Source organism: Priapulus caudatus, unplaced genomic scaffold (assembly GCF_000485595.1).
Source record: "Priapulus caudatus unplaced genomic scaffold, Priapulus_caudatus-5.0.1 Scaffold135, whole genome shotgun sequence".
Classification (NCBI taxonomy): domain Eukaryota; kingdom Metazoa; phylum Priapulida; class Priapulimorpha; order Priapulimorphida; family Priapulidae; genus Priapulus; species Priapulus caudatus.
This window is the reverse complement of record NW_014577196.1, coordinates 205,204-216,760: the sequence shown is the minus strand read 5'-3', so window position 1 is coordinate 216,760 and position 11,557 is coordinate 205,204. Positions and strand designations below refer to the sequence as shown.

Below are 11,557 nucleotides of genomic sequence, written 5' to 3'. Positions count from 1 at the left end.
AAGGTGCCAGTTACTGTAGCATTCGTCAACTTTGCATAATCGATGGAAATATTATGCCTTTAATACCCATAGGCATAGGGCATGATGATGATAGGCATAGTGGGTCCAAAAATGCACTGTATGTAGGAAGTCACGTGTTTTGTTTTGACACGGCAACTGCAAAAAACATCAACAATAACACACATGTGTAGTCTACTGACTATAGTTACATTACACTAAAGTTTAGTCTAAACTGCTATTGTGATGGACAAATTATTAATTATAATAATGTTCTTTTCTCCAGATATCTTCATGTGTTATACTTATAGCTGCACAGCCTTCCCTTGAAGGTTACATTATGGCTAGTTACACCTGGGACTGGAGTAATATTTGTGCACAGAATAGTAGTACATTCTACGTCGTCGTAGACAACTGGTTGACAGAATGTGCAGAGCAGATCGTCGTTGTATGTCCAGTTTACGTTCTTCAAGCAGTCGTGTGCGCGTATTTGATTGGGAGAAGCACGATTCTGACACGTTCAGCTGGTGGATTCGTGAACATATGGACAACACTACGTGGTCTGTGCACTGTCTGCCTAATGCTACAACCTGCCCTGCACTACTCCCTTGCACGGGTATTTCATAATGTAGTTTCACCTGTAGACAGCTTCACGTACGCGGTCGTCACGCTGTCATGGTTTTTGCATACTTGCGTGTTGTACCGGCTCAGGTACGTCGTGACAGCCAGCGCTTTCCATCCACTTCTATTAACGTACAACTGGCTACTGACGCTCATGGCTTCCACATTAAAGTTCGTGTCTGTGATACTGAATGACCGCTCAAACTCATCAGCAGCTAATCGTGTGAACGACGTCGATCGTTACGTGGCTTACACGGAGTTAGCGCTTCAGATTCTATACTTTGCATGCACAATCATCGGCGCGCTCGTAAAAAGCCGCAACGATTATACGCTGTCAATAAACCCGGATTTGGAGACGACGCCGATTTTGTCGGAGCACCGCGCTGGCTATCACACGTTGCCGGCTTACCGGGATGGCGCGGGGCAGGAGCCGCTGGGAGTAGCGGCGTCGGACAGCAACTGCCTATCGAAACTTCTCTTCTGGTGGGTGCGCCCACTGATGGTGAAAGGCTACATGGGAAAGCTCAACTCTCACACGGACCTCTTTGATCTACCGCCCTCCGTGACCACCTCAGCCGTGTCTACGAGGTTCCAGCAGAATTACAATGATTGTCACGCTGCATTGCCATGCACCCGGTATATGTCAACCACAGAATGTGCTCCCATTCATACCGTCGGTAGCTGTGATGACTGGGGTCATGCCACAAGTTCGCGCGACCACAACTGGGAACAAGAAAACGACAGAATCGGTGACGGGGGGGCAACGACGACGGAACCGAGGCGGGTGGTTAGTTTGATGAGGGCACTGAACCGTTCGTTCGGTCTCGAGTATTACAGCCTGGGTGTGCTGAAATTCCTGGGCGATGCGTGTGGATTTCTCGGGCCCATCCTGCTGCACGAACTCATCACGTTTATGGAGAATACAGAGGAGCCGGCAAGGAACGGCTATCTGTATGCTACTGGCCTAATGGGTTCGACACTTTTAGGCGCAATGTTGTCAGTGCATTTTAGCTACAGGTAATGTATTTGTCTCTTTTTGCCGAATATGATAAATAATGAAGCGAATTTTGACTCCGTAATGAATTTTATGTCAGTGCATGAAAGAGTGGTGATCCATTTGTGTATTGTAGCATGTACATGGACCTACAGTCAAACCTGTACATATGTCAGGGTTAGTCAAGAGATACCTCACAAGAATATTTTATTGACAAATCTCTAATCAATAGAGGTGGTTTAATTTACTGTATAACTGCCATTTGTGTAACCCCATCTGTAAACACCCAAAGGTGTCATTTATAGACAGGTGCCCTCTCTATAGAAGTGTCTGCTAACCCAGTTATGACTGTGTATGACCTCATATGTAGATGACCATTTTGATAGTTTTCTATAACGATAGCAGTCCACCTAAAAAAAGAGAGTAAAATCTCTGTTGAAACTGTGGTTCTTTTACTAATACTACAGCAATTATAATCAGCTGTAAAGTGTAGTTTATCTCCATAGTGCATGTATTTATATGTTGTCATGAACCCATCAGGAGTGAATAATAATAGATTTTATTAGAATCTATATATAGAATCGATTATTTATATACTATATACATATCGGCAGGAGTAGATAATAGGGAGGAGTGTGACATCAATAAACAAGGGAAATTCGTCATTTACTAGCCTTATAATACCTACGATTTACTACGCGTAACTCATCCAACTTGAGCTCAAATCGGACACAGTACATTCGCCAATCATCGTGCGAAATCGTTTCCTCGTAGACACCCGCAATCCGGAGATACAGCCTAAAACGTACGACACGATTCTCCATTCTTTGGCCATCAATCCAACGCCATTACGCGCCTATAATTCAAACAAAAGGCAGCTACCTAACGCGCTATTGCTAACTAAGCGAGGCATGTGGCTCGCTGGGAGATTAGGCATCAACACTCGGCGAGATAACCTTTGACCCGGTACACAGCTACACAGGCCACCTTTGTACATAGCTGGCATGCCTTCACGCACGCACGCCAACCGCATGATTAGCTCGTCGAGTGTTGCGTCGATCTCCAATCTCCCCGCGAGCCACAACGCCAGGCGGCAGTCTTGCTGCCTTTTGTCTGAATTATAGGCGCGCAATGGGCTGGATTGATGGCCAAAGAATGGAGAATCGTGTCGTACGTTTTAGGCTGTATCTCCGGATTGCGGGTGTCTACGAGGAAACGATTTCGCACGATGCTTGGCGAATGTACTGTGTCCGATTTGAGCTCAAGTTGGATGAGTTACGCGTAGTAAATCGTAGGTATTATAAGGCTAGTAAATGACGAATTTCCCTTGTTTATTGATGTCACACTCCTCCCTATTATCTACTCCTGATATCGGTTCATGGTATTGCACATTGTCTTTCATCAGGGTGTCTCTGGTCAGCATGAAGGTTCGTGCAGCTCTGGTAACGTCAGTCTATAAAAAGTCAGTGCAGGTCAGTCTTGACACAATGGCCACCTTCAACACAGGAGAAATTGTCAACTTCATGAGCAGTGACACAGATAGAATCGTTAACTTCTGCAACAGCTTCCACCAATTCTGGAGCCTGCCATTCCAGATATCCATCTCCCTCTATCTACTACATCAGCAAGTAGGAATGCTTTTAAATATCACCATGAATATGCGTACCTTCCATAAAGATACATATGTTCAGGCGTAGATAATAGAAGATCTTCTATTATCTACTCCTGATATGTTCATGACATCGATGTGTGTGTGTGTGTGTGCGTGTGCGTGTGCGTGTGTGTGTGTGTGTGCGTGTGCATGTGCGTGTGTGTGTATGTGTGTGCATGGAAAATAAAATCAGTACCTGTATGCAAATATCGTCAGCTATATCGACTATCAAAGAATATTTTCCAGTCGACTTTTATCAATTAAATAGTAACTTTAGCGGCATAAATGTGATTCTCGTCGACGTGGGTGCAGAGTTGAATTACCTTCAAGAAACCTTAGGCACTCAACACCCATTCAACATGCATTTATAGTCGTATAGCTAATGGTTTGCATTGTGCTTGCAGGTAGGACTGGCGTTTCTTGCTGGGCTAGGGTTTGCGATCCTCCTCATCCCTGTCAATCGTTGGATTGCTATCAAGATCATGGAACTGAGCAAGTCTATGATGCACCACAAGGACAGCCGTGTCAAGGTCAGTGGAATGCTTCTAGGCAACACTCTAAAAATTTGCTGTTCATGGCGTTTGCTGTCCCATGGCCAACCTGTCAAAAGACGTGCAGATAGCTGTAAGAATTCTAAGAATTATGAAATGAAATTTCCAGTTACTAGCATGTTTTATATAGTCGATACAGTTAATACTCTCTCTCTCTCTATATATATATATCATTTATTTATTTGTTTATTAATCACTTAATTATGTACTGCAATCTGATAGCGGAATATTGTGACGTAGTACTGTTGACTTCAATGCTAGTTCCATTGTCAGCATATGCAACCAATTAATGGAAAGATTGCTGCTCAATAGTATGGATGAGCCATCAGATTATTGTGTTACTAATGTCTTAGGCATTCACTTACTCTACTTCCAATGTGATTGTATGGTCATCAGTTATCTGTTCAACACAATGATATGGAATCCATATAGTGCATGCATAAATATTTCATTGAATTGTACTTTTACATCAAAAATTATCAAAAATATGGACAGGCATTCATTATTCAACTGTCTGTATTTAAGCTGCAATATATGCGTTTATTCGTGACATATACTATTTTTGTGTACAGGTGATTAATGAGCTATTGCACGGTATACGAGTCATTAAGTTCTACGCGTGGGAGAGCTACTTCATGGAGCGCATAAACTCTATGCGGCAGTCGGAGCTTCGGAGTCTGAAGGGGCGCAAGTATCTTGACGCACTGTGTGTCTACTTCTGGGCCACCACTCCCGTACTCATCTCCATCCTAACCTTCTCTACGTACGCGCTAATGGGTAACAAGTTGACAGCTGCAAAGGTGCGTATGGGCCATGTACCCGCTTAGATGACAGTGACAAGTTGCAATTCAAACAATCAAAGCCATACTAACAGATGATCATATAACCTACGTAACCACAGGACCTGGCACTTTCTGGAAACGTGGCTATTATTGTTTGGCCCTAGACAGCTAGTCCTTGAAATTGGGACTATATGTCTCTTTTGTGTGAAGAGGAGTTCACTATAATCACTGATTAGGTGATGCCAGGCACAAAAATTGTACTCTGCTAAAATCTCATGGTCATGGAAAATGGACCATTAAAGTACTAGAAAAATATTAAAAAACGTTTTGTGTAAAGTTTACGAACCTGAATAATAGAGTTTGTTGTGTTAGAGCCTTAATTTTGATGTTAATCAAATGAGAAAATACATCTTTGCACGTTTGCAGGTGTTTACTAGCCTGGCACTGTTCAACATGCTCATTGCCCCACTGAATGCATTTCCATGGGTGATCAATGGACTCATGGAGGCCTGGGTATCATTAGAAAGAGTGCAAGCCTTTCTTCGCCTCACCGATCTGCAACTGAGTTCATACTACTCACCGATGATAGGTAAACTGAATAGGGAGTACTGGATAACGTAAAGATGTAGCCAGTCTCGAAATATTTATACACATTGTTGTATGAGTCTGTAGTTATATCTCCATTTGTTTTACAACAATATTTTAGGTAATATTTGTCACTTTCTTTACACACAAGTCAATATTGGACATATTTTGCAAATAATACAAGCTTTGTTGTTCGTAATCAACTGGCAAGTTTTTGCCACTAGCCTGTGAAATACTAGAGATCTTCTCGTACATTGCACAGACGTATGCCAACACTGCTCATGCTTACCATTTTGTTAAACAAACTCAAATGAAGAAAGCCATAGGAGTATGGGGGCATTGGTATTAGAAACACACTCAGGTGGTTCCAACCACTTTGAATCAGTGTACAATCTTCTCTTTCTCCTCACAGTTCATGGGGCAGATAAAGATAAAGTTGTCAGCATCCGAAATGGAGCATTCCGATGGAGTCACGAAAAACTAACCAGCTATTCACCGGGTGCAGACGAGCTGACAGCATCTAATAATGAGGATTACCTCAGGCAACAGCAGTCGTCGACATACAGTTCCATGCTCAGTCACCTGTGCATGGACATTCACCAGGCAAGCCGCACTTAGGCCACCTTAAACACACTGATCATTTCTTGATGCCGGACCGACCTAATAAAAAAAATATTGGCCAAAGGACAAAAAATTTAACACCATTGAAAATAAAGAAGGAGCTATGAATACATATGTGCACCTGAACCTTCACTAAAAACACTGTCATTCCATTCAATATGGATAGTATTTAGTGGGGATTATAATACGTATACATATTAAATGTTGTACATGCATTTATATGCAGTAAATGTATTCATAATGTGTAAATCGTTTCATGCACACTTCAGGGGCAACTGATTGGAATCGTGGGGAAAATTGGCAGCGGCAAAAGCTCCCTGCTGTATGCTATGCTAGGAGAGATGGAGCGCATCCACGGAACAATTAGCTCTCAAGCGCTTTACCAGGGCTTCGGCTACGCAGCGCAGGAAGCCTGGATACAGCATGGCACTCTGAGAGACAACATACAGTTTGGCAGCCGATACGATGCAAGTAGATACTGGGCGGCCATCGACGCTTGCTGTTTGTTGGATGACCTGAAGGTTTGTTGTTTATCTCACAAACGTGTTGGATGATTTGGAGGTTTATTGAGTGGCCTTAAAGTTTCTCTGGATGACCTTGAACTTCATTGAGTGACCTGGAGGTTTATTAGATGATCTTGAAGTTTTTTCCTGGACGAACTGAACATTTATTACAAGACCTGAAATTTTTGGATGACATAAAGTTTCACTGGATGACCTAAAAGTGTATTGGGTGACTGGAGGTCTTAATGGGGTTTGTCTTAAAGGTTGGATGCTCTAAATGTTTTATGGTATAAAAGTTGGATATCTTATGTTTGGTTCGTGACTTGAAGGTCTGTTTAATGTCCTAATAGTTTATTGGATGGCTGAAGGTTTATTGGATTGCCAGAGAGTTTGTTGGTCTCTTTGGTCGATATTTCTTGTTGGGTCAGTGATACATTTCTGGAAAAAAGGTACATAAGTAGGCTATTTAAGTTAGTAAGTGCTCTTCACAGATTCTACCAGCTGGTGATCAAACAGAGATAGGAGAGAATGGAGTAACTCTTAGTGGAGGTCAGAAGGCAAGGGTGGCATTGGCAAGAGCTATTTATCAGGTGAATAATCATTGATTAGAATCTGTATCAGCGTAATGAACTAGCATTCACTAAAACCCTGGACCGGTGTAACCAGGGAATGAGAAGACTATAGTAATTCTCTTATTTGATATAGTGTTGTAACTTGTTATTGATATTCTCAGAAGTGAATAAAAGAGATTTCTTTCGTGGTATTATCAGTCCCCTGAATCAATGGAATCTAAGGTTGCTGTAATTTTCAGGAGATGGACATTTATCTGTTGGATGACCCATTGTCAGCAGTGGATGCACAAGTAGGCGCACATATATTCAAACAGTGCATTATGGGAGTGCTGTGTAAAAAGACGCGCATTCTTTGCACGCACCATCTGCAGTACATGCAGTTTTGTGATCTCGTTGTGGCACTTGACAGAGGCAAGATAGTGAAATATGGTGAGAGAAACACAATTACAGTATTTATATTGTAAAATTTTAAGAAATAATATTATAATTATTGTGCTACTAAATGTAAGTAAATATGGAATAGAATACTACCTGAATATTCAATTTAATTGATGAAGTCGATAATGGCAGCCTTAAAGACGTTTCGTATTTGCTGCAAACCATTTGCATGATCAGTTGATTTCATGTGAACTGTGAACATTTTTATAGGGCAAAGCCACATTTCTATTGCAGGTCCTCCTTCTGTGGTGCTACAAAATACCGACTTTCTCACCTCGATTTCCACACTGCCATCCAGCAGTTCTCTAGAACTGCAAATGGAGAGCGAAGAGGTGGAATCGGATGAGAGTAAAGTCGAGGGAGAAGTACTCGTGCAAGATGAGGAGAAGGAGGTTGGCGTAGTCAAAATGCAAATCTACTTGGTGTATTGGAAAGCTGTGGGACACTGTCTGGCTGCATCGGTTTTGTTCTCTCTACTCTTCATGCAGGGTAAGCTTAAAAGTTTTATCAGGACCATATCTTGAGCAAATTTTCAAGGGGGACATAATTTCATGTTTCATTTTATTGTCATATTCACGAGATATAACAGTTAAGTGCATTTTTAAAGCCTGAAACATAGGCCTGAAAGGACGTTTTATTATTCTTTATTAAAATTTGGGTTTACATTTTATATTATTTACTTTACTTTTATTCATTTTTTAGCTCATCTGACGTAGTCAGATGCAGCTTGTAGAATCGCATGATCGTCCGTCCGTCCGTGCGTCAACAGTTGGGCACAAATCTTAACCGCTCGACGTACGGTCACGATATTCGGCACATCGGGGGGGATCGGCCAAACGATTGGGATGTCGAAGCTGGGGTCAAAGGTCAAATGTCAAGAGGTGTAAAGAAGGGAACATTCACTCCTTAACTTAAGGTATAGGGAGAAATGCAGAATTGCGGCACAAATCTAAACGGCTCGACCTACAGCTCGTGATAGTCGGTGTATAGCATCATGGTAGGAAAAGCTCACTTGTGCCGAATTGGAGGTCACAGCGTCAAAGGTCAATGGGGCACAGGGCAGATTTTAGACATTTTCTGAGGACATGGTCTGACGGACGCGATTGAAAAACTTTTTTGTTTCGCGTGACTAGCATTTTTTATGGCTTTATTGAAAGGACATAAAATTTTTACCTTTCCGCTGACATGCGAAGAGTAAGTGTCGCGGATAACCTTTTGACCCTCAAGAGGAGGGTTAAACATGGATTTGTTTCTCAACTGCGTTGGCGAGTACCTGTGGGGTGTGGAAAGCTCCCATTTTACAGCTGAAATTCCACACATAACTCTTACTTGAACAACGTTACTTAGGAGATAATGACATGACTTATATATAAGAATTCTGTTAGCACATTATGAATAGTTGGAATACAGTCACTAGCACTCAAATAATTACCCAGGAATGAGGCTTCGGACTTATTTTTCATCAATTTCATCGATTTTCTCATCAAATTTTGGCACCAATATAGACGCACGTGTGTACGTTCTTGAGCTTATTCGGTCCACTAATCACTGGCCTACCTTGTACTGAAATTAGTTTAGAGATATTTGCTATCGTATTGCTGTAAATTGTAATCTTGCACGAGCTGCTCTGCCTCTGGTTGTATCAACCATTGAGCTATTTTTAACGAGCCAGATGTGCCTCGCAAGGGGTTTAATGTACCTTATTACCTGACACCATAGAACGCACATTATGTATAGTAATAATATGGTAATTATTTGCTCCTGCTTTTTGCAATTCGTTGTCACACTGACAGCTGCCATTGCTGCAATGCTTTTGCTGACCGATGCAATGATGCCTTTGATAGCGGCCCGCCATCTATCGGAATTTTATTACACTAGTTTGAAGTGTTGTTTTTTTTGGGTTAGAAATGAACGTATGTATAGGACGTCTTGCTATGCACAAATGAATTTATCAGCAGAACACTAGACTCCAGATGAGCCCTGTCGCTCTGCGGCACTTGTTATATTACATTATATTTTTTGGTTATTTACATTTATTAAGCATGTAATTTGATTTCGCGTTTTCTATCACACAGATTCTCATTTAAAACACCAAGTATAGCTGACATAAAATGGCTTGATCGACTCTCCTCGTCTTCAGTGACTGCCTTTCCTCACTAAGATCTACCTATATTTATTTCCCCAGTGATTAATGCCATTGTCTAGCGAAGCCAGCAACTTGTTTAACCAAACCATGGTGCAATCCCTGCTGTTCACACACTTGTATTCCATATTTAGATATGCTAAAATGAGTGACATAATTACATAAAAAATTAGTTATATGTTACTCCTCGTATTAAATAATTCCCATGTGACATTAACACCAGCCATGGTTTAGTCCTAATAACACCGCCAGCTGTTACGCTGTGTGCCCATGCATGGGTTTCCTCTATAAGTAATCAATAATCGTAGCCCTTTGTGTAGTATCTCCCGGCAGCTACCACACGAGAACTGTTTTTCAATGTCAATCTATTGATCAACTGGCGTTTCTGCTCTTGCCACCCTACCCACATATTCCAACATCTTATTGATAATCAAAAACATTGGACGTTGGAGCAGGATTGTACACACATGAATGTAGCCTAATTGCCCTACTTTGCGTGAACAATTTTTTTATTGTGTACGGTTATGGTTGAAGGTACCAATAAAATATAATGCTAAATTATGCAAAAGTACATTTTTTGATATCTATACACGAAATCGCAGCACAGCTAATTATGCGGTAATTTTTAGTCAATTATACTAAAATTTTGAAAACTGTCTTTTAAAAACCGTTGACATTGCAAAATACGATTGATTGGATATTCCAGCATCTCGGAACATCAGTGACTGGTGGCTGGCATTTTGGGTGTCACACTCCCACGCATCTGGCTTGATGCACGTTCCTGGCAACCTGTCAACAGAGTTGCCACGCGACACCACGTCGGTGCTACTGTGGCAATCATCTTCCTCTGATGACTACCTTTCTTATGGCAGGTATATAGGTATCATGAAGTACACATCCAACAATATAATGACTACCCTGTATGTTCTGGGAGATTTTTTGGTAGGTGGTACTGTGTGAAGCACTCGATTACATCAGTAGTTTGCACACACAGACATCATGCACAATCAATCACCAAAGCTTTAAATCGCTGTTCTACAACAGGCGGGGCTTCGAATATAATATGGCTGTAAAATGGAACGATGAAATTGTCATGTAACTTTGTTACTCATAGCATCGTTGGCTTAAGCAGTGAATAAATAAGTTGATAATCACAAATAGGCAGTATAGCCCCTAAACCATGTAACAACAAAACATTACAGAACTTTGAATGAGTATATAGTCTGTAATTTATCAGTAAAGTAATAATGAAACAATGTTATAAGCATGGTGATGGTAAACCACTGTTACCTGTGTAGCGAGTTGAGCAGCTTTTTCTTGGATAGTAATGGGATTCTGTAGTAAAATTCTCATTCTGTTGTTAAGTGAACCAATATTAAAAATATGAGCTTCAACATAAGTGTAACTGTTGCTAATGCTGGCATCCTTATAAATTATTCATTGACTATAGTCCTCTACTTGGACAGCCAACAGGTTGGGCAATTTAAGACACAGAGTGGCGCTAGGTAGCTAGAGCAAGCTAATTTTACTTAATGAAATACATACTTGTAATGCTGAAGTGTAAGGTCACATGTGTGTGTATATATAGCTGCGTTCACACGAGACTCCGTATTTATGAAATTCGGTATTTGCGAGATACCGAATCTGAGACAAATACGCGACCGAGCGTTCACACGCTGTTTTGCGGCTCCAGAAATGCCATATTTGCGAGCTGCGAGCTGCTTTAGTACACTGAAAAAAAAAAAATGCGTCCAAGCGAACAATCAAGCGACAATGAGAAATAAACAATCAGTGCACAGCTACTGCCGATAAAATACGTAGACTGGTCCGGGCTCGACATTCGCGTTACGCGAGTGTAACTGTCGAGCGCGGACCAGTCTATAAAATATGCGGCTTCAGAAATACGGTATAAATTAGCATTCACACGAGAGAAATACACGGTCCAAGAGATTCAGAATTTCTCAAGCACAACAAATAATTCGGCATCTGGGAAGCCACGTATTTCAACAAATACTGAATCTATTTAGATTCCGTATTTCTTGGACCGCGCATTTTTCCTCGTGTGAACTTAAATCCGAATTTCTTGCTACGTGTGAACG

The 11,557-nt window shown here is 41.3% G+C and overlaps 2 protein-coding genes across 2 annotated transcripts in view; one reads left to right on the top strand and one right to left on the bottom strand.

Moving 5' to 3' along the window:
• The window catches only part of LOC106805966 (AP-5 complex subunit mu-1-like), a 21,198-nt gene extending 21,100 nt beyond the window's left edge, over positions 1 to 98 (bottom strand). The window contains exon 1 of the mRNA XM_014807774.1: positions 67 to 98. Coding sequence (XP_014663260.1) covers positions 67 to 98 — 32 coding nt within the window. The remainder of the gene's footprint in view (positions 1 to 66) is intronic.
• Positions 99 to 287: 189 nt separating this feature from the next.
• Positions 288 to 11,557, top strand: part of LOC106805965 (multidrug resistance-associated protein 7-like) — an 18,698-nt gene continuing 7,428 nt past the window's right edge. Inside the window, exons 1-11 of the mRNA XM_014807773.1 lie at positions 288 to 1,635; positions 3,018 to 3,240; positions 3,668 to 3,793; positions 4,387 to 4,614; positions 5,023 to 5,185; positions 5,594 to 5,784; positions 6,072 to 6,323; positions 6,797 to 6,895; positions 7,117 to 7,306; positions 7,550 to 7,804; positions 10,165 to 10,400. Coding sequence (XP_014663259.1) covers positions 338 to 1,635; positions 3,018 to 3,240; positions 3,668 to 3,793; positions 4,387 to 4,614; positions 5,023 to 5,185; positions 5,594 to 5,784; positions 6,072 to 6,323; positions 6,797 to 6,895; positions 7,117 to 7,306; positions 7,550 to 7,804; positions 10,165 to 10,400 — 3,261 coding nt within the window. The 5' untranslated portion in view covers positions 288 to 337. The remainder of the gene's footprint in view (positions 1,636 to 3,017; positions 3,241 to 3,667; positions 3,794 to 4,386; positions 4,615 to 5,022; positions 5,186 to 5,593; positions 5,785 to 6,071; positions 6,324 to 6,796; positions 6,896 to 7,116; positions 7,307 to 7,549; positions 7,805 to 10,164; positions 10,401 to 11,557) is intronic.